This window comes from Sander vitreus, chromosome 1 (genome assembly GCF_031162955.1).
Source record: "Sander vitreus isolate 19-12246 chromosome 1, sanVit1, whole genome shotgun sequence".
NCBI classification, from domain to species: Eukaryota; Metazoa; Chordata; class Actinopteri; order Perciformes; family Percidae; genus Sander; species Sander vitreus.
The window spans coordinates 26,681,137-26,705,233 of NC_135855.1; the positions used below are offsets into that span (position 1 = coordinate 26,681,137).

General features: G+C 39.6%; 1 protein-coding gene across 1 annotated transcript in view; it reads right to left on the reverse strand.

Annotated features, from left to right (window-relative positions):
- LOC144523220 (CUB and sushi domain-containing protein 1-like) overlaps nucleotides 1–24,097 on the reverse strand; it is a 339,360-nt gene that overhangs the window by 107,045 nt on the left and 208,218 nt on the right. Inside the window, exons 21-26 of the mRNA XM_078258647.1 lie at nucleotides 16,967–17,083; nucleotides 16,513–16,728; nucleotides 15,599–15,787; nucleotides 13,350–13,519; nucleotides 6,458–6,614; nucleotides 2,811–3,002 (exon numbers count right to left, since the gene is read on the reverse strand). Of these exons, the coding sequence (XP_078114773.1) occupies nucleotides 2,811–3,002; nucleotides 6,458–6,614; nucleotides 13,350–13,519; nucleotides 15,599–15,787; nucleotides 16,513–16,728; nucleotides 16,967–17,083 (1,041 nt within the window). The remainder of the gene's footprint in view (nucleotides 1–2,810; nucleotides 3,003–6,457; nucleotides 6,615–13,349; nucleotides 13,520–15,598; nucleotides 15,788–16,512; nucleotides 16,729–16,966; nucleotides 17,084–24,097) is intronic.

Sequence of the window (24,097 nt, forward strand, 5' to 3'; positions counted from 1 at the left end):
CTGTGAAGACCTACTATATTCTCAATACAACTTGATTCTTCTTTCCAGCTCTATTAACGTTTCATTTCATCTCTATAAGAGGCGGCCTCTCTGCTTTCCTGTAAATCACTCTGAGGTGTGAAGGTTGAGTTAAATGAGAATCAGTTAAAAAGGGCTTGAATCATTAAATCAACCTTGAATTATCCAAAACTTCTGCTATACTGTTTCAAGTTGGTGAAAAACCTTTGATGGCTGTTTTCCTATAAGGATCTTCCAATAGTGTTTAAAAAAAATGATGTTTAATCCACAAGAGAGAACTGGCTTTGTGGGTTATTTTTGTATTGTTTCCAGTGTTGAGGAACAGGGGAGATAGCAGGACGCAGGGGAAAAGGTTGTGAGCAGATTTTAACTCATCATGGTAGTACACAGTGGCCCACTGAACCAGCAGATCGCTGCTGATTAGAAAACAGTTTGGTACAGAGACTGCTTCATATCAGTGTGTGCATTGTGTGTTTGTGTGAGTTAAGAGGGCACTATTAACACAGCTCTGCGACCTACAATACCATGACAACCTTCTTCTGTTGCCTTACCCTCAGCAGAATGCTGACAAAACAGACATTTTTATGGGAAACACAAACACAAAGGGAGTAGCAAATAAGACACAATCACACAGCCAGAAACATACATACATACTTGAAAACACTTTTGTAGTTACACAAGCACATACAGACATGCATGCACACACCCACACATATAATATTAACAGTTGTTTCAGTCCCTTGTGATAGAAAACATAGGAGGTAGAGAGGGGACTAGGCACAAACGAGAAAAAAGAGGGTTCTTTAGTAAGCATGGGCCAATGACAATTTCCCAGGATAGAAAAAGAAAGACACGTATTCAGGAAAAGATAGACAGGTTTACTGCACGACTACAGAACGACAGAACGTCAAAAAGAGTCAGAGGTAGACCACCAATCTGTGGGGGAGAGTAAGATAGAGGTATAGAAACAGCCTGAGGCAAAAGCCATCTCCTCATCTCCATGCTAGTACATACAGATATGGGATTGAGGCAGACAGACCGACAGGGAAGGAGAAAGACAAAGGCCCCAGCAGACAGACAAAGGAGGAAGATACAAAGGTAGATACAGCGGTAGTTAGCCCAGGGCTCTGCCAGCAAGTATTCTCCTGGTTGCTGGCTTACCTGAAATAAGGCAGCGACAGAGCATCTACAAATGAATGACTGACTGCAGAGGTACACAGGGAAACACACACACACACACACACACACACACACAAACACACACACACACACACACACACACACACACACACACATACTGAGTAACACACACATCCAGCCAAAAACGCATACTCATTCTCATTCACACCCAGCTAAATACATTCCCCGCACACACCTATGCACTCATATTTTTAGTTGTCATTAACAACCACATCAGGCCACGTCCCACCTTAGAGTGCTCAGGTGTGCTGGCAGTTAGAAAGACAAAAAGGCTTGACTCTGCAGTAGGGAATTCCAAATTAACATGTGCCAAGTGCCCACATCTACCCAACAAGGTAGACATACTTACAGGGAAAGTGCTTTAATTTGTACAATATGCAAAACCAAAAAATATTTATGGACAAGTAGGAATTATGGACTTCAAAAATTGAAAATGTGCTTCAGGGATTTCAAAGCTTGCTAGGAACAATATAAACAAACGTGGAATTCATGCTTCACTGTTGGTTACTGAATGAAAATAAGGAATCACAATGGCCAGCTGTGCATGCTGTAGCTAAAATACAAAACTACTTTCACAGGTCCATAAGCAAGAGGGAAAAAAGGAGAAATCACCATGTCAAAGCATGAATTGTTTGGCACACTCCTCTCCAACCTAATTAAGAGCTGCCAAGTGCCAACTAAAGCTAAATCTGCCCTCTGGCAGATTTTTCTACCTTAACACCTAGGAAATATTAAAATGTATTCTAGATATGCCAAATGAGAAACCTTTATTTTTGTTATTTTCATGTTCTGAAAAATAAAAGCTGATATTGTAGGAGTGCACCACAGCAGTCACATAGACGGCTGATTATTACAGTACATTATGCTTTCGGGCAGTTCTCGTATCCTTCAAGCTCTATAATCATTTTCTCAATTTTGTGTTCTTTCAACTAAAAATGTGACTTTGATCCAACCTAACAATTGTTTTATGTTCCTTTTTTTTAGTTTTTGCATGACATTCATCTCTCTAATACATCGGGGAACCTGTATATGTTTGTGTGTGTGTATGTCTGTCTTTGAGATATCTCATGGACCGTTCATCCAATCAACTTCACACTTGGTTTCTTGGGTACCAAATTAACTTGGGGTTTGGAATTGGCAAAGAAACACACACTTGTAACAGTTAATGTCATATATAATATAATGTCATATAATGTCATCCCCTATTTTTGCACCTTAAGTATGCCATCCTTAAATAAACAGAAGCTTTGTGCACTAAAATTGTATACCCGCTGACATCCTGATGTCCACGTTCACATAGTTTTGTGTGCACAGGCTGATGGATCAGTAAGGGCTCTTTTTACTCACAGAGGTGTATAAGTGCCAGTATGAATATTTCCCAGTGTTGAATCAGTCCCCAAGCCCTATTTTCTAAGTATTCACCTGTACTGACAAAATCACTTGTTCACTCACTCTCCCTTTTGAATACTCATGCTCTTGATGGAGCTAAGAAACATGAGTAGCTTTAACTGCTGCTATTCCCCATGCTATATTTCTCATTGAATTGAATTTATTGATGTACATAGAACCTACACATGTGTTGGCATACTAACCGAGACAGGAAGGAAGTGGTTTGTCCCAGACACGTCTGTCCCCACTAAGACAGGTCAGTGTGCTGCTGCCATGGAGACTGTATCCAGGGTTGCAGGAGTACAGGACAAAAGTGTTGGCATAATGGCCATCGTCTTGGATTTTATAGCCATAACTAGGGACACCTGGTTCCTCGCAGCGTACCAGGTCAAAACCTAGAAAGACACACACACACACACACACACACACACACACACACACACACACACACACACACACACACACAGATTAGGTCATCCTGTCCATGCAGTATTGCTTAAATGAACAGGGTGATTCAGAGAAGAGGACATAAGGTCAAACTATTCTTATCTTGAATCCCACTACTTCCTGCAGAAATTTAAAGTTTGAACACTCACTGTTGCTGAAGGCTGAAATCCAATGTGACAGCTGCAGTGTATAGCTACTGGACATTTCAACATATTGTACTTGTATGCTTTTGATTGATTGCCTGCACTATTGTTTGTTCAGTGTGTTGCATTAGTGTACTAGCTGCTGTCACATGTGTCTATCTATCTATCTATCTATCTATCTATCTATCTATCTATCTATCTATCTATCTAAACAAAGATACATATTTTGAACATATTTTCTTTCCCTTAGGTCAGCCTTTTACTAACCCTTCAGTTAATAAAGCAAAAATAAAGTAAAACAAATCCCACTTATGATGACAATTTACTGAAAACATAATCTGATCAAACCTATACTGTACAATAGGTTTTAATAACCTGTCATTTATAAACCATTGCCACTACATAGACTGAATGTACAATAATACCAATGGACTATAACCACAGTAATGTAAAGAAGGTTAGTGCTTCAACTCGCACTGAAACATTTTATTTTATTCTTTGATTATAAATTGAGCTTTTGTCAGTAAATACTGTATGTCTTCTTAGCAGACATTGTAACTAAATGATTTGATTAGACAACAGCAATGATGCAATTATGTGAAAAATGGTACATATCATCGGTTATTTCTGGGCAGAATCAGGACACGAAATCAGAAGCACTCCTGGAGAGAGGCAGGATTAGTCATACTATACTTTGTTACTGTTATGCACCTTTAGTTTTTTTCCAGTAATTCCAAATATTTCTAGAGACAAAATACTACATTGAAGCAAACTGCTGATTTTCATTCCTTCTTGTTTACCTTACTTAAAAATTGGTGTATTACATAAAATCTATATATTTTCTTTAACGAAACTATTGAGTAGTGTGAAGTCACTTCAATTGTTCAAACTGTAAAGATGAGAAAGTTAGTAATTTCTGTATTGGTGTTTGATGCTAGTGTTTTTACTCTCAGTGTGTTCTGAGTGACGGTGTGTGTTATCTCAGTGAGGATGGTTCATAGTGTTTGGCTGCACTGAGACTGTTTTGAGACGTGTGTGTTAAGAGTTGTGTTGCTTGGAATGAGTTTTGCAGGAGATGTGAACTGTTTAGTTCAGGTGACTGTTGGTCATGCAGACTGTAGTTTGAGTTTTGCACATGTGGCTTCAGTTGTGCCCACTCAGAACACAAAGAGTAAAAACACTAGCATCAAACACCAATACAGAAATTACTAACTTTTCATCTTTACAGTTTGAACAATTTGAGTGACTTCACACTACTCAATAGTTTCTTTAAAGAAAAGATATAGATTTTATAATATACCAGAAGGAATGAAAATCAGCAGTTTGCTTCAATATAGTATTTTGTCTCTAGTAATTTATGGAATTACTGGAAATAAACTAAAGGTACATAACAGTAACAAAGTATAGTGTGACTAATCCTGCCTCTCTCCAGCATCATGTGGCAAGTTTTCTTCATCACATTGGATGTCTGCATCATCTCTAAATACAAATTAATGTGGTGTTTCCATTGCTTTCACCTCCATTACTTTCTGAAAAACAGTAAGAACGCAGTTTTACTGCTGTAAAGATATACTGTTTTTCACTTTTTTTTTTTATAACTGCGTATATAACCTCAGACATCTTACCTGGACATATTGGTATCTTTGCTCTTTTACCTGTTTCTCTCAAACGGTACAGTGTATAATTGTTTCATTCTTATTTGGTGTTTGTACAAAAAAAAAGGCTTTCTGAGCTTTCTCTATATAAATACTGTATATGTTCACTAACTAGTCTAAAACAAGACACCTGCTTTGGCTTTCAGCTAAAATTGCAATCAGCAGTGTTTGATAGGCACCAGACTGAAATCTATTCTGTTTTGAATGTGTGGTTAACAGTTTTGACAGCAGTGTGTTAGCATTTGATCAAAGTGCTGTAAATCCACAGTGTTGTGCACGTTGTGGTTAAAGTCATGGGATAAGTGTGTAGAGTTTTGAAAACTGTGTTCAAGCAATGAAAAACAAACTAGAGTTTGGTCCACATGAACTGCTGCTGTGCAGACTGTAGTGCAGACCGAGTTTTGCACGTTACTCCAGTTGTGCCCAATGTCGTTTAGCAATCGAAAAAAACTGCAAGAGACCATAGCTGCCTCTCTTGATCAGATGCTTCGCTCTCCTTTGTCCTGTGTAAACCTTCTATCAATCTCTCTTATCTATCCATTGGCTCATCTGTTGTAGCAGAACTTTGCAGAAGGTGTCACCTTCTCCAGTTTAATGACTTGCAGACTAACGGCTGTCTAATGGTTTAACTGACATACAGAACATCCATCTAGTATCCATATACCATCTACCGTCATCTGCTTGTCCCTCCGTCCAGTCACTCTTCCACTCCAGCTGTGTCACTTTCTCACCTTCATTTAATGACTTGCAGATAAATGCCCCTCTAATAGCCTCTTTGACTTACACAGCAGCTGGTTCTGCCTTCTTAACATATTCTTTTTAAAGCCATTACCTTGTGTGTGTGTGTGTGTGTGTGTGTGTGTGTGTGTGTGTGTGTGGGTGGTTGTGTATAAAAAATAAATTGTGCATTTATGGATTTTGAGCAACGTGATAAGGAAAAGTGTGTGCATGTTTGTGTGTGAGAGAGAATTTTATGAGCATTTATGAGAATGCATATGCTAATTTCTTGTTTCTGCATGCTTGGTGAACTACTGTTGCACTTTGGACTCCACCTTCAACAGAAATTGCTTGAAAAACTGATTGTTGATCTCTTTTCAGCTGTCAGAAGGGAAAGAAACAGCTTGGTAATTTGCTGACGGAGAAAGACAAGTCTCAAGAGTTTTGTCGAACATGATTCCTATTTTGTTCTGGTATGTAGCACTCAAGAATCACTTGACTGAGGCACAGGACAGAGGTAGGGTATATTCATGAGTGCAATCACACACAATCACTACCACTCTAGTTTTCAATTAAAAACATCTCCTTACACGGACCTTCATGATGAGCTATTTAAAATTTAGGAAATGACTTGTGTGCATTTGTGTGCATGTGAAAAAATGTGTGTATGTGTGTGTGTGTGTGTGTGTGTGTGTATGTGTATGTGTGTGTGTGTGTGTGTGTGTGTGTGTGTGTGTGTGTGAGAGAGAGTGAAAGAGAGGTTGCACTTTCTTTGGCCATAGTGAAACAAACCATTGCTGTTACAGTAAATATAGAAGAAAAACAATGTGTATCGCTGTCCAGTTCCTAATCAGTTGATCCTAAGTTAAACTTTCTCAAACAACTCACTTGTGTATGTGAGGCGGAAGCCCTGATTGGTTCCAGAGGCGTTGCTGTTGAACTCCAGCCACAAGCGATTGGATGTACTATTGATGACATGACCCATCATGCCATCATATGTAAAGTTGCCCAGGAGACGGGATGAAGTGTTCTCTCCATCATACACCTGTCAATCAATGCACAGGAACAGGATCACAGAATATGAATAAAAACATGAGTTAAAAGTGTTTCTAGAGGTTTACCAATGCAAGTAACAAGAACATGACAGAACACGACTGAACAGTGCATTGCTGACCTGGTCTGGGAAAAAAAAGATGGCACAAAATGTGGTCAGTCTTAAAAACACAAGACAGGGCACTGCTGTATTGCCGTAAATACCAAATGCAAGCGAGGCAAAAAACCTCATGGTGCCTCAGGAAATAGCCACTTTGCTCAGCTTTGCATCAGCATGGACTGTGTGAAGCACCACAAAGATAGAGCCTAAAATATCACATGAAAGTTGCTGAGGTCACAAGTGAGTTGTTAAGGTGCTCTATTACAGTCTGAAGAACTGATGAAGCCTCCCTTTTTATAATGTTAAACCTTCAAGATTTGTCAATCAACCAGTAGCTGTAAACTCACAGTAGCAGCACAAACAAGACACAAAATAACTGGAAGTCATGAGCCACGTGAGCCACGTCAGAAAGGTAGATACGGAGGGTGGAGTAATGGCTGACAGAAAGATCTTTGCAACGTAAGAAAGTTGAGCAGCGTGTTAGTGTCCAGTTGAAAGGCTGATGTGTACAAATCACTACTGTCTGCAGCACATTCAATTGTGCTCACTATGTTCTACATACTTGTGTTTTCTCCAAAACATGACTCAATAAACAGCTAACAGATTTAGTTTGTTGTTTGGAAACATACTGAAGATACACGCAACGGAATGGAAGCTGTGTACTTTGGCCATATTTTGGCATATTTTAGTGAAAGTATTGTTTGCAACATACTGAGCATACAGATTGAGAATAGAGTAGTGGAGTGTACAGCAGAAGGGGTTAGAGAAATAATGTATGATTTTCAAACTTTTAAGAACTTTTTCAAAATTACAGGTGGTAAGTATTTGATACTGAGACACAGCTTTAATGTGGACAGTAGAGTAGTAGTTTAGGAAGGTCAGTCTATTTTTGACTGCAGCTGGAAGGTAGGGGTGGTACGGTTCATGAAAAAACATCCAAACCGCTCGGTTCGCTTGTCTCGGTGCGGAGCGTGTGTGTGTCCGTGAGTGTTCGTCAGTACACTGTTAATGTGCACTAACCACTTACTGCCCTAGTGCCCACTTTCGACACCTATGTTAAAACACTTACTGGAAACGACGAGGGGGATGAGCGTGACGAACGCAACACATGGCAGCTGATTGGACGAACGCGTCATGTGGTTCTTGCTGCTCCCGAATTTCAAAACAGACTCTAACGGCGTCTCGTTCTGAATACGATCTCGTATTTTACGAAAATAGTTCACCGAAAAGTGTTTCTGAAAACATTTTAAGCGAGAAATAGGCCATGCAGTTGCTGAATCTGTCTGTTTTTTTTTTATCGACAAAGGTCAGTTTAAAAGATTTTCGTCAGATTTTGAGAGGCGCCGAGCCGACCGCTCCTCGGGAGTGTGGAGTGCTGCAGGTCACGTCACATGCAGAAATGTCAAGTGGGAGAGATGAGGAAGGCTGCCCGGAGTTGGAGGATACGCCAGCGAAATAAAACAATAGATAGAACTGCCACTGTGTGCATGTATTGTGCAACATGCATTCAATATGCTAATTTTAGCTATATATCATATGCTGAAGTATATTTCTGGAGTGTTAAAGATTAAAAGAAAAAAATAACAAGAACCGTACAGAACCGAAAACCGTGACCCTAAAACCGTGATACGAACCGAACAGTGGATTTTGTGAACCGTACCACCCCTACTGGAAGGAGAGAATTAGGACTCTGAAGTACCTCATAATACTATCTCACAGCTGGGATATAAATGTGAACGGCTCATGCTTATATTTGGCAGCCTGGGAAATGTCCACAGATTGGTGGTGACAGGTCTGCAGGTGGCAGGAATTCCAAAGCAAAGGGCTAAGGTGATGTACTGTTCTATCTCTACAAGTACTGTCAGTCAGAAGAGACACCTCTACCATACGTGAAGCCAAACAAGGAGTTACAGTATGTTCATAAATATGACAACGATAGAGACGCAGGGGAAAAGATACGAGTTTAAAATAAAAAATATAGTATCACATATAGTATCTGTAGCATTACTCCCCTTAATTTTCCATCCCTGTTCCTCCCTCCCTGCATCTCTCCAGTTCTATCAGTGTCCATCAATTTTGCATCATGCTGTCTGTTTCTCTCTCTTGCTTTCCGTTTCTCTCTATCTTTCTCTCCTCCACTCTCTGTTTCTGTAAAACTCAGTATGGTTAATGAAAAGCCCTGCGGCTCATAAATCAACATGTCACCATCTGCCACCCCTCCTCTCTCTGTCTGTCTGACTCTCTCCCTTTCTCGCTTGCTCTCCTACCACCTCTATTTCCATAGAACAATCCGTACACAACCCTACTTTGTTTCTTTCTCACCCTCTCTTTTTTCTTCAGGGCTGGAGTCCATCTGAGTAAATTTAGTCAAGCACTGTATTAGAGGACATTTTTAGGCGTATTGAGCTTGGACTTGAACTTAGCCAGTAGCAAAAGGAATTGCAATGAGCTGGTTCATATGTTATGGGAGATTTTAGCCTTCAGCTTGCTGGAACTGTCAACAAATGGTTTGTGTTTAGAGTGTTCAGCTGCAGTAACGGGCATTAGCTTCAGGGCCGTCAGCCTGGGGAGTGGCATGCTAATTGTTAGCCTAAGTGACACGTTGGGGCTTTCCTTCCAGTTCATTATAGTTTGCAATATGCTTTCTGCTACCTCGATGGGAAAATTATAATTAACGGACATGTTGCATATTGCTGGTAATTGCCCTTAAATCCTTTCAATCATTTCTATACCATCACACATGATGACTATAGAACAGATCATTTCATCACATCAAGCACCTGCTATCCTTTGCATAATTACTACTTTTTATATGACAAATTTTTGAGTGTACCCTATATTTTTTAAATGATGGATGTTCAGGTGGAAAATGTGTGTCAGCGCAAAACCTGCTTGATTTTACCGTTTTGTCTACATAATTTATTAGACCTAAGGTCAGTAGCCATGCTTGTGGCGTCATTTACCTGTCATGCCTGTTACACTTAAGAAAGAACACCTTTTTATTTTATTGTTATTGTTTATTGTTTGATTATGAAAATGGAGAGACAATTTAGCTTTTCTTACTACCAACCACTTTCAATGCCTCAATGTCTGTGTTATCAATAACACAGAGACGTATTCATTTTAATGCCTAACTGGTCAAACATGCGGTTTGTTTTTACCACCAGTGTATTTTGAAAACTTCAGGAGGCTAGATCTGCTTCTCTTCATGCCTTTTTTCAGAATTCAGGCTGTGATAGAATATACTGCGTCAGCAATATTTAAGCATGTTTATGTTCATCTTGATGTCACTTTCCTTTATTATTTTGTCTTTAATACCTTTCCACTGGGAACATTCCCCCCCCCCCTTTTACAATGGTGTTATGCCTCTCTGAATGTCTGGGAGAATCCTGCTAAAACAATCTAACCACAGACAGGCTCAGGGAGTGCTCTAGGCCTAATACTGATAATACACTCTAACCACATACTGGCTTAACCATGCCCTTAGGCCTAATACAGCTAATAGACATTGTGAATGAAAACAGATGATGTCTGAAAGACAGCGTCAAGACTGTAAAACAGCTCACACAAATGCTCCTAACTAACACTGAATGGGCACATGTGCCCAAGAGAGGATTTATGAGGAATTATCAGCCTTGGGAACATCTGTAATTCTCTTATTATTTAAGACGTACACAAGTATGCACATCCAAGTGTATTTAATATGTAAACTCTTCAATGACTTCCTTATATACATCCTCACAACTCCAAAAGCTTACAATGTATCGGGGCACCAGGATACTGAGAAGAACCATAAGAACTAGGGGTGTAACGATACACATATTCATATTGAACCATTCGGACGAGGCTTTCGATTAGGTACGCATTACAAACCGAACGATTCATTGGACTAATCCTATTTCATTTAGAAAAAAAAGAGCTTAAATTGAGCTTAAAACAAGACAGCCCAAACGACGTAACAGGCAACGTGCTGTCTGCCCCTGCCACTCCCAAAGAAAAACACTCTACTCCAGTTAGGCATACTACACTGAACTAGCTGGTTAATGCGACTATTACCAGACCAGAATTAGAAGATCCTCCAATAACCAACAGGTTTGGCGTTTGGAGTCACTTTGGTTTCCCCTGTAAGTTATGAGGGTGATGGCAAGAGAGTGGTGAATAAAAAAATAACAGTATGTTGCATCTGCTACACGAGAATAGGCTACACCAGTGGGAATACTACAAACATGTCAACTCATTTACGCCAACATCACCTCAGTGTGTCAATAACTGGAACTAGACGAAAACAAGAAGCAACACATATGCTACAAACTATCCCCCGCAGCATTTAAGCAGCAATTTCCAACTGATTCAAACAGGGCAATAAACATCACTGCGGCGATTGGTACATTTATAGCCGCGGATATGAGACCCTACTCTGTAGTGGAAAGACGCAGGTTTTACAAACATGGTTAAAGTAATTGAGCCCCGTTACACTATTCTTTCACAAGCCCATTTCAGCCAGACCGTAATTCCTGCTTTGTACAAAAAACAAAAGCCCAAATAGAGAACCAATTGTCCGAAGCACCAGCTGTTGCTCTGACAGCAGACGGCTGGACGTCAAGGGCTACACAAAGCTACCCGAATGTAACGTGTATATGTCTTTATAAGGAGCTGTTTTCTAGGCTGCTAAGAAGATACCCAAGAAGATGGGTCAAGTATAGCTCTGTCATTGTTCAAAGTAAAAAAGATCATACTTTATGATGTTAGTTTTAATAAATAAAAAATTTATAAAAATCAAGAAAATGTTCTCATTTCTTTCTTTTTGCTGTATTGAAAACGTACCGAACTGTGACATCACTGTCGCGTATCGAACCGAACCGTGAATTTTGGGAACCGTTACACCCCTAATAAGAACATGTTGCAAAGCAAGCTTGTATCAACGTCCAAAGTGTCTTCAAGTGCAACACATCTTGCCCAATTACAGCTGACATTGCAAACATGATCAGTCAATACAGTGTTTTCTTTTGGGAACAAAACAAAGGCTGATAGTTGAGTTATATTGTATAGTATTCTGTCCTAGAGCTCTTTATTTTACTTAGTGTTACCACATATTACAACCAATAAAAAGTGTGTGTGTGTGTGTGTGTGTGTGTGTGTGTGTGTGTGTGTGTGTGTGTGTGTGTGTATAAAAAACAAGGTTAACCTTGTAATAATTCACTGTAGTGGGTTTGTTAGAGGGTTAACAGAGGGCGCAGGGATCCCTTTGTGCCTCTGTTTCCCAAGTATTTAATCAGCCATGGATGGCCACTGCAACAGGAGCACCATCAGCACTAATAGAGAACATGGGTAATAAACCCCTGCAGGGATGTTACTGCTTCTTACAACAATGTTTAACACATCTAAAAGCTAGGGCACACCTTGCTAATACAATCTAACTGCATATTGTCTAAACCAACCATTCAAAGCCTGTCCCCGTGTTTCACCTTTTTACTCCAGCCTTTTTCTTGCACACCACATATAATTAAACGCTACACATTCCCTGACATCTTAATTGAACCAGGTGTTCATGACGGGAACAAAGGCTTGCACAACAGCTGGGCTTTGAGGACTGCATTGGGAAAGTTTGGACTCCGCAATGCAACATGAAAATGACTACTAGAGTGCACAGACATGAAATATATAGATGAGAAAATCATATTTAAGGCAGTTCTTTGCTTTTGTGTCAAACACAGAAGATGGAGTAATCAAAGCATGGAAACCTCTCAAATTTTTTGTTCAATTTCAAATTTTTCTGCCATTATGCAGGTCAGTGTACCTCTTGTTGAGTTACTGAACTCATATGCTGTGTTTCCACTGTGTGGTACGGCTCTGCTCAACTCGACTCACTTTTTTGGTAACAGTATTTTTCACTGCAGATAGTACCCTCTTGGTGTAGGTGGGATTCCTCTTACACTTCCCTGGAATTGTACCTCGTACGATTCCATGTGAAAAATAAATTAATTAATTAATAGATTGATTCTCATCTGCTACCAAACAGAGGAAAATCTGCATGGTGTCAACTGTACAGTGTAGTGTACATGGTGTACGGCGTAGTTATGCAGGCTGCCATTTTTTTTTTTAAATCTGTGTCGAGTGAATACAAAAATTCCGGTAACTTTGATCTTTTAAAATCCTGTCATGCTAGTGACAATTCTCTGACCAATCAATGGTCTGCAGTGTTTTACCTCCGCCTTTTAGTATCGGCTCAGCTTGCCTGGAACCTCGACCAGGGTGGTACCAAAAAATGTACCAGGTATTATCCACAACTTTTGCTAATGGTCAGTACATTGTCATTTGGAGTCAAAATATGAGTCATATATCTAAGTATGTGGTCACTACAACAAACACTTATATTTCTTCTGGCACATTCCATTACTGTGTTCATGATTATGCCAGCATCCGCAACTAAATTATTGTTTTCTTTTAAAGCATAATTTGAGGTAAACCAAACACGTAATAATCTGTTCAAGCATATATGTGTTAAAGCATACAACTTTGCATATAGACAGCTTTTGATCACTATAATCCTGTATGTGCGTTGTGTGTGTGTGTGTGTGTGTGTGTGTGTGTGTGTGTGTGTGTGTGTGTGTGTGTGTGTGTGCATACCTTGAGATAGTCTCCATCGTGCAATAAGAAGCTCTCAGCTTTCAGTCTGATTCCTTTGCCCTTTTCGGTAGTGATGCGGTAGATGCACTCGTGGTTGTTATCGTAGTTGGAGGGAAAGTTAGGAGAGAGCAGAACACCTTCTGGTCCTAGTGAGGAGGCTCCACACTCCGCTACAGCAAGAGAGTAAAGGGGGCAGGGAGGTGTGGATCAAAATCAGCATTTCTGCCTAATTATCTTTGAGCAGGCAGAATATCTGGGTTGGCTTATTATGTAAAACAAAAGAGAGGAGAGGACTGCAAAAATGCATATCCAGTATAACCACAAACCTTACTCAACTCAGCAGACATTATAACAATAATGATAATGATAATGATAATAATAATAATAATAATAATAATAATAATAATTAATTAGTATTACATAGTTTAAAAAGCACTAGTTTAAAACACATTAAAAAGCAAAGCAATTGAACATAAACTACATGAAAAACATTGCATAAAAGCAGGTCTGTGTTAGTTTAGAAAGTTTACAGAATTATCTAGCAGGTGCAGTGGCCATCAAAGTTTAGGGATTCTAATAAGTGGTACATTGTGCAAATGTTTGTCAAATGAAATGAAGAGAGGAGAAATGCAGGACCACCACTACTTAGAAGGGAGAAAGAGGAAATGGGAAGTACATGTAATAAGATAAACAGGAGAGGAGCTGTTGTGGAACAAGGTAGAACTCACTGAGAAAAATAAGAAAACATGCAGTGTCTATCAAATCTGAACAAATGTACAAACAAATGTTCTGTAGTTTCTAAAGCAAATAGGAGGTAGGAGATAAGCATATATTTAAGGATGCTACTAGCAATTCTTCAGAAAATCTTTTGAAAGTGAGAACAGCACTTCAGAGGGAGGGAGTGAGAAAATACAGAACAGTCAAGGGGGAGAAGAAAAGGATAAAGAGAGAGCTGAAAGAGGAAGGAAATAAGAGAAGATAGCAGACTAACCAAGACAGACCTTTTGGGCCTTTTGAAAATATGCAGAGAGAAATTAGAAAAGGGAAGGGGAGTAACAAAAGACACAGTATTAACACTCTTCATATAGCAGCTAATGCCCTAATTATCTGCCCGAGGACTGTCTAAATACAGAGGGAGAGGAGGAGAAACAAGAAAAAAGAGAGACAGAGAGCTAAAGAGAGGGGCATTTGGAAAGAAAGAGAGGGAGAGAGATGAACCCAGTGAACGTTGCCAGCTGCTGTTCCTGTTAGTCAGGCCTGATCTCTTGACAGATAATGCTATTATAGCATTTTGAGTCTTCTCTTTTTGGAGATTGAAAATTACCAGCAGCCACCAGCCAGACTCTCATAAACTACCAGCAGCATCCAAGGAAACACTACTACTCATCAAATACCAGCAAAATTACAACGTGCTAATAGCCAATCCTTGGCTAATAAAGCCAATTGTCAACCAGTCAAATAATAGTGAATTACTTTTGTGTCAGCAATAAAATACTGGTGAATTACAACCAGGAAAATGCTGATACTTTACCTCAAGGCTTGTTTATATGGTGAAAGTTAATTTAAAAAGTTGTATTTTACAAGCTGCCAGTTATTTGCACAAAAGATAAACCCCTCTAAAACTATAAATACTGAAGGCAGAAATACTTTTGAAAGGCTGGTTACAACTAATCGCTAAAGTATATGTAATGCTGTGTAAAGAAAGCATTGTTGTACAAGAAAAAGGTCAATGATTATAGAGTGTAATACCCACAATCTTAATTGCATATATGTAACTATAGTCTGAATGTAAAAAAATAATAATTTTGTTTTTACTGAGACACTAGTTGGTTTATCTATGTACGTTGTGAATATGTTACATTCCACTCCAGAGTAAAAACTCTGAGCAAAGCCTCTCTCATATGTTTTAATTGGCATGTTACATTTGTATCATGAATTGTAAAAAAAAAAAAAAAAAAATTCTTCCTGAAGATTTATCCGCGTGAACCTACCTTGATCTAATCCTCCTTTCCTCTGGTGCCTCTTTCTTATCTTTCTATTCCCACGTCATCAAAGTGGATGAAGCGATTGTTAGAAAATGTATGTATCATTCTCTCATTAAACCTTTAGAACATTGTGAACTAAACCCTGCTTCGTGTCACTTTGTTCTCTGAGCTTGACACTGCTTTCAGAATCAACTCACAGAGGTCAATGTAATAGATGGTAAGATACAAACCACAAAACAATCGTGATCGGATTGTTTGTCTCACCTATACATCGTGGTAGTATGTTGCTCCAGACTCGCCTGCCTCCTCCCAGACAAGTGATCTTGCTGTCTCCCTCAAGTCGGTAGCCACTGAAACAAGTGAAGGCCAGCGAGTCGCCAACCCGAAATCTGAATCCCATCCTCCTGCTGTACGCTGGTACACCTGGATCCTCACATGGCTCTAAGTCGTACTCTATACAGAGACGTAAATAACATTGTTGAGGAGTCATTCTTAAAAGACTAAAGTGGTTTGAAATGTACAAGAACTCTGTAACTGTTGTTAAGTAAACCATAGTCTATATCGAGGACGTTTCATTTCCGGGATTGTTCAGGTGTACAACTAATATAGTATAGAGAATACAACTATATAAGTAGGATTGGGCATCCTACTTTTGAGGATTTGGTTTCAATCTGATCATGGGTTCCAAATTTAATGTGCAAGTTTTGGTTTCCGTAGCGGCCAGGCGCTTGTTGTGTTGCAGCCATGGAGCACAGTAAGTGACGCTCTAATCTGGCTTTATTTTACGTTGAAAAAGCCCTGTAAAACGGCAAACCACCATTGAATCAAAATAAAACTTTCCTCTTATTTGTGAATTAGGCATGTGACCCGTTTCAACTCCACCCCTCAAAGAATCGGAATCGAGAATCGATAAGAACCGGAATCGAAAGGAAGAATCGGAATTGGAATCAGAATTGTTAAAATCCAAACGACGCCCAACCCTATATATAAGACAGTCAATACTGTTGTTTATGATATCTGTTTAGTCTGGTAGTCTAGATCTGAAAGAGTTAGGCCTATGTCAGGCTAACAAGGCAGGTTAAGTCTCTTCTGTAATTAGAGTTAGACAGTTTTTAGGCTGATTTACAGTCCACTTCATTAATGTTAACAAAAAACTGTTTCTGATCCAGTGTTCTTACCTGAGAAAGTAATATTAAAGCCTTCATAACTCATGGAAAAATCCGATATGAAACGTAGCTGAGCGCTGAAGTTCCCATAGAGCCCTGCTTTGACACTAGGGGGCAGCACTGAGCCAGTGAGTCGAGCTACTGGAACCTGGAAATTGCTGTCCTCAGTGATGGAAAGGTAGTCATGGTTCTCCTCCAGATGGAAAGTGTGGAAAACCAGATGGACTCCTGGAAATGAATGGATGAATAAACAGATGGATGCATGATTGGATGGATGGATGGATATAGTTAGTCACAGATACAAAAATGGCAGTAGGTGAACACAGACACCAAAACAGAAACACATATCAGGCAAATTATAGAGTGTAAATGCACAGCAATCTTCAAAATGTGCTACTTTAATAAATCTTTATTTTTCCAAGCAAATGGATGGGTGTTTCCATTATGTCTGTGTATGTGTGCTTACCTTTCCCATGAGACACCTCTATAGTCCAAGTGCAGTTAAGAGAATTGGGGTAAAAGTCAGGAAAGCCAGGTGACAGAATTGTCCCCGTTTTACCAAAGATATAACCTCCACAAAGGGCTACAGAGACAAAGTGACAGATAGAGAAGGGTGAAAAAGAAAGGGAGAATACATTTATATTTTACCACTATACAAACAGTTTGCACTGAGCTGACAAATACCTCAACAAATTCTAAAAAAAGGACTGCTCAAGTTTAATACCTAAAAATAATACATATCTTAAGTATAGTTATGAGGTCACCACATAATGACAGATTTATTCGCTCTAATCAATCACTCTCAGTTAATTGTTAAGTTACTGAAATTAAACCACATTCAGCTTTATAAATCTGCAGACCTTCAAAAACTGCCAGAATTGTGTGAGCTAAGCATGGTGTCAGTATGTGCTCTGTGCAAAAAAATAGTCTCTCCCCGATATTAAAAGAATTATATGAAGGAGACGTGAGAAGAAACAGCTGTAGATTCACAAATTCAAACTGTAATGCAATGTAACACAATTAAAGGACAATTCCGGCGCAAAACGAACCTAGGGGTTATTAACAGATGTGTACCCACTCTGTCGCTCTCTGGGACATGTTTTCATGCTAATCAAATGAGTTTTTAGCTTGAAACAAGCTAGCGCGGGCCGCTGATTAGCTTAGAACGCTAGTATTCGGGGCACAGAGAACGTAAAAACAAATCGCTATTTATACCACTAAAAGGCTCAAAATATCACCAAACTTCAACGGTAGCATAATGAGGGTCCCTAAATGTTAACCGAAGCATTGAGAACATTATAAGTGTACAGATAGTTTATTGAAAAGATAAGATGCGGGAGCTCCATGAAAGGGCTACGAGAGAGAGCTACCGGTAGTCAATGCTGCAACACAGCCTTGTACTTCGGGAAACTGGTGGTGTACCTGAGGACATTGTGAAGCTATGGCCACCGAACAGGAGTGTCTGTGTTGCAAGGAGAGGGACCTGTTGCGTCGCGATACCCAAGAGACGCAGTGTTTTGTACAGTCTGAAGATTTCCTCTTTCTGATAAACAGGGCTGTACTTGAAACTCGGCGACCCAGACCAGAGGGACCAGATGAACAGTTATCCACTGAGTAAGTACACTAGACAAGTTATGCAGAGAGCGATTATTTCAGATATATTGAGCAAATTGCTTTTGATTTTAGTTTGCATCGCCAGCTGTAAGTCATGACTGGTTTCCAAGACAGCGGCGGCGGCATGTAAACATGAACGCGAGTGTCTTTATATAATCTATCTTTTCAATAAACTGTCTGTACATTTACAAAGTTCTCCATGCTTCGGTTAACATTTAGGGACCCTCGTTATGCTACCGTTGAAGTTTGGTGATATTTTGAGCCTTTTTAGTGGTATAAATAGCGATTTGTTTTTACGTTCCCTGTGCCCCGAATACTAGCATTGTAAGCTAATCGGCGGTCTGCGCTAGCGTCTTTCAAGCTAAAAACTCATTCGATTAGCATGAAAACATGTCCCAGAGAGCGACAGAGTGGGTACACATCTGTTAATAACCCCTAGGTTCGTTTTGCGCCGGAATTGTCCTTTAAAGTATAGGCGTTGTAAATCCAACAACATTCAATACCTAACTGATGTCTCTATGTTGTGCAAATGTGTTTCTTATTAAACCTGCAATAACTGATTTTTTTTGGCCAAGTGAGGTCACTGAAAGTTGTGAACATAACACTGACATACTGACACTGACATATCATCACCTTAGTAAAGAGTTGCTTATTTATACATCCAACGGTTACAGAGCAACATTATCATTCATTCAGAGTCGTATTTCTTGCCATCTAACGAATGCAAGCCCAACATTCACTCTCTTGTTGGTCGTGGTAATTGAGCAAAATATTTGGCTCTTTAGCTGCTAAATGCTCCACTACGTTCAGCAGCTAGTCACTTCCTGTATTTGCTGTTTAATGCTAAGCAGGTAGTGTATTGTTAGGTTTGGAGCTTTTTTTTACTGAAAACTGTTTCCTGCTATAGCCAAAAAAGTATGCCATGAGAGTGGTGAGAGTGAATCACCACAGTAAGGTTGCAGATCAGACAGCTAAACAATGAGCTTAGAGTGTCTATAAAATTCTGTAAAGCCGAGGGAAGCTGCAGATTCAGGTGCTAATTTTCTGTAGGTTCATCACTATTAGCAACCTCTTTCACATAGAAATATCAATTATAGATGCTTCAACAATGACAAAAACCTTTTACTAACCTCACCTTAATTGTTTTTAGTTGCCTAGAACATTAATATAGTGGCAGATAACATATTTCAGACATGAACAGCTGACAATGGTGTGTCCAGTTCAAAATATCATCACATAATCACATTTATGACAAAGTAACATATTGTTGTTACGTAAGATACAGTATATAACATGCACTGAAGACTTATTGTTGATTTCACCAAATTGGATTGTATTACAGAGAAAACTAGAACTTTCAAAGGTAAACATGCAGCTTCTACATACAGCTACAGACAGAGAAACAAAGGGTGAAGGCCAGAGATGCTCTTAGAAACAAAAAGAAAACAGAGCAGGGAGATTGTGACAGACAAAGAAAGAGTGATTTGTTGTAAAAGAGTGAGGGATTGGTGCGTGTGTGTGTGTGTGTGTGTGTGTGTGTGTGTGTGTGTGTGTGTGTGTGTGTGTGTGTGTGTGTGTGTTACCAGACACCTAGCCTCCACACAGAGCCAGATCACTGATATGGAACAGGACAAACTCATTTGGTATAGAGCAGAATGGAAAATACTATAGTATTGTAATGGAGAGTAAAAGAGGGCTTGCGGAGCATTACAGACTCTTGAACTAAGATAATATGTTGACTCTTTGTTTCTCTCTCACTGTGCCTCCATCCCTTTCAATTCTATTCAGCTCAACTCAGTTACATTTAATTCAATGTAAGTGCTTCAAGGTGCTTGACTGGCATAACAATAAAAAGAAGGGTTTTTTTCTTACCTATGATACAAACACATCCCAGACTATAAACTGAATCAGAGACAATAACATTTTGTGTTGTGTCCCTTCTGTCTGTAGTTGAAGGTTTATATATATTTTGGTGCACACAAGTCCCTTTTAGCTCCTTAAACAAAAAATGTGCTAATTAATTTGGTGATTTGGGTAAACTGTATTATTTTGACAGATGTTAAAGCTTTTCTTTTTTTTATAGTGCAGCTATTCCAGTATGGGTTTGTAGAGAACTGCTGTGTCTTTGCCTCTCCACCCTATCTTTCTGTCTATCAATGTCTTTCCTTCCATCTTATACCATATCATATTTCAACAGAGTTGAGTAGCTGTGATGAGAGCCGTTCTCCCCCCCTCTCTCTCTGACTAGCAGTATTGTGTGTGTTGTGGTAACCATTTTTTTCACACTCCCATCAGGATTCAGTTAAAAGTAGGACACTGTCTGACTAAATGACCCTTGAGGGGCGTGTGCGCATGTGTGTGCACATACTGTGTGTATTGCTTGCACAAGTGCACACATCAGAGTATGTGAATAATCTGTGTGTGAGAAGATAGAGGCAGATTGTTAATGTATGTGTGTTAGAAAGTGTGAGCAGCATAACAATGTAAGAAAAAGAAAAGAATCAGACAGAAAAAAAAGAATATTCATCACTCTAACAAAGATTTGAGAGGCAAATCAAAGTATGGCAGCGTTCAGTGTTGAAAGCAGAATCATAAGACTGAACGCTGAAAGAAAAGCAGATACAGAAAGATATGGCTTGTTTTTCAGACAGGGGAGAGTAAAACAGAAAGACAATATACCAGACTTTAGCTACATCCCTTCCTACTCTTTCCTACCTGTTTTTTCTCTGTCTTTAATTATCTCCCTCTTACAGGATGCCATGGCATTGTTTACTAAAAGGGATACTGTGACTTTGTTCACTTCTAACAACTTGTTGTCTTGGCACCAACTGTAAGCTTTAAAATGTCACTGCACCCCTTCAATATTATCCCTGACACATAAAAGAGCAGCCAGTGTTTTGTATTATCTGTTTGGAGATTTAGCTGACCGGCAGGAATAAGACGAGTGATTATGGTCCAACAGACACTGTGGTGTAACTGAAAGGGAATGGTCTCTGCACGCCTGCAGGAAGACTACATGTCATTTTGTTTTTATCTTATCTTCTACACAATATTGTCAAAATAATGAATTTTGGTTGCTGCGTAGTGCAGTAGGTATAGTAGGAAAAAGGTTGTCTTTCCCTGTTAAAATGTTAACTGTGCCACTGAGACTGTACTGTAAATAATATTATTGTCGTTAATGTGTCCATGTGTGTATGAGTTGCTTTAAGTATGGCTGTGGGAGTTTTTAAAGATGATTTCCTTTCTCCTATAAATTGATGTGCGATGTCCAAGTCCTTTCTCAGTGGACTTTGCAAGTTTTCTCTGTGTCTGCGTGGGTTCGCTCTGGCTTCCTCCCACAGCTCCAAAACATGAAAATCAGGTAAACTGGATATATGAAATTGTCAACAGGTAGGGAAATAATTAAGTAACAGAACAGGTAAAGACGATAATATACATATACATAATTCTAGTCCCATGATCGTCTCTGAAAGCAAACTATGACATATTACATTCTAGTGAAGGCTTATACACCATTTTAGAAGAGTGCCATTCTGAAATAGTGTGTCATGTAATGTAACAGCTGTCTGGTGAGATGGCATGCTTGGCTGAAAATTGAAAATGTCACAGTGGCCGTTTAAAACTGCTTATGTTTTATGGCTGATACTGTGAGATAGATTGCCTCGGTATGAACTCGCTCCCAAGTTGAGACATCCTGACTTTGGCTTTCAAATTGGATTCTTTTCAATCGGCAGATTAAATCAGACGCTGTGTATTCATCTCCCATGATAGCATGAGCTGTGGGCAAAATGCTGAATGAGAAGGCCTGCGATGGTCAGTGAGCATCTGTTTCAGTAGTGCCTGTTGACCTGCATAATTTCACTGAGGTTGGATGCAACTTGGGAGTGGGGGCAGATTGTACAATTAACAATATGACTGTGAAACACCGAGTGAAATGCAAAAAAGAAGAAGACTGGGAAACAAGTTACTAATAGCAACACCTGCACCAACTCCCTCCCCTCTCTCAACTGTCTCGGACTCTCTGGCTGTATCTTCTTTCAGCCACCTCGCCCTACTGACTCCACTTCTGTTTTTATGTTCATGAGGGGACCGTCAGTCTATAAACTAACTACTGTATGAAACTTCACCATCCTTAAACTTGTCTCACACACAAAAACAAACAGCTGGCTGCTTGCAAAAGTAAATTGTGGCAAAGACGAGGCACAGTTGCGTGTGAGCGTAACTGGGATTTTAATATCTTAGTCATCATCATCAACTCAGTTAAAAGGCAACTTAAATATGTTTCAAGTGTGATTAAAAATGATTAATTTGCTAAAACTGTAGCATTTCCATTCAGTAGTTACCTCAGCCAAAGAGGTTATGTTTGTTTGTTTCGTAACTACATCATTTCCATAAAACTTGGTAAAAGGGTGTAGCATGGGCCGAGGAATAACCCATTAAATATAGGAACGAGATAGTGAGATAGGCCATGGCCTTTGCGGACGGCTGCTCTCTCCGAGGGCCCTTCTAATTTCTTCAGAGTTTGGTCCAATTTTCTATTTTCCAAAAATAAGAATGGGACAGTAGTGCAATGGTAAGCGCTATCGGCTACAGCAGAGGTTAAAAAATGCTGGACGACTGGGGCCATTTGTTGAGTTTGCTTGTTTTCCCCTGTGCCTGTATGGGTTTCCTTCGAATGCTCCCAAAACATGCATCACGTGTTGTCTCTCTATATGCGGTAGCCCTGTGATTAGTCTCGCCTTGCCAGACCATCCAAAAGTTGCGGAGCGGAGGACACATAGCATTCCGGGATGGGAGAAAAACGTGCTCTGGATTATTGCCATTTCTTTATACCAATCACAATCGTTTTTGGCAGCACTAAGCTCCGCACGGAGCAGCTGTAAAATAGTCATGTGCGAGAAAACTCAGATTTGACAGATAGTCTAGCTAGCTGTCTCAATTTACCATGCAGAGATCTGAAGAGCAGTCAACCATAGTCCTCATAAATCCACCGGAGTTTAAAATTCCAACACAAAGACAGCGGAAGGAAACGGACATCGGTGAAAATACATGCATCCGGCGGAATTTTCCTGCAGCCCTGGAGCAATCCGGGAAGTGGAACGTCCAGGATATGGACTACCCTGCGATAGACTGGACACCTGTCAAGTGACTCAGTGTCAGCTGGTATAGTCGCCACCCCCCTGCTAAGCAGCTACAGTACAGTATAGGTAATGTAGGGGTGCATGATCTGTAAAAAGAGCTAAATGAATGTAGTCATGGTCTCAAAAACAGCAATGCTTATTTATGCTTTACTGTTTTCCAATGGATGATGTAATAGTAATTTATTCTGCAGTAGTGGATTAATTTCACGCATAAAGTATAAATGAAATAATTTGATAAAAATCTCAGAAAGCTTAAATAATCAGACCCCTTGTTTGTTGTCCAACATTAAATTCCGATCAAGATTACTTAATTTGCCAAGCATGGGATTTAGTGTATTTACAAACCACTTTTCGGCATTTATTTTGTGTTTTTAAGCAAACACGCAAGGTGCACACAATGGCCTGCTGTGCCAGTTTGTATAGGAAATTTCCAATTAGGTTTTATGTTTACTTGACAATTTTACTAACTAAGTTCTATTTCGTATTGGCTTCGCCCTCTACTGCCTGGGGTCCTCCCCACCCCCCAAGAACAAAAAGCTTATGTTGGGAGCAGAGCAACGGGTCCGCTCTGTTTATATACAGTATTTGCGGACGTAGTTGAAGCCCGAGCGGTACGCAAGGGCGGGAAAGAAAATCTTCACGACTGCGCATGCGCGAAGGGATAAACCCATAGCTTGGCTTAGAGGGCTACGCCTATACTCATAGAATCTGGAGTTACAATAACGTAACTATCGTTTTACTTGATGACCAAATTTTCACTGAACTTCAAAATCCATATGACACGTATTCCAACAAGTGACTGTTTTCCTCACATTATTAAGTAATTCTTGCTCTTACACTGT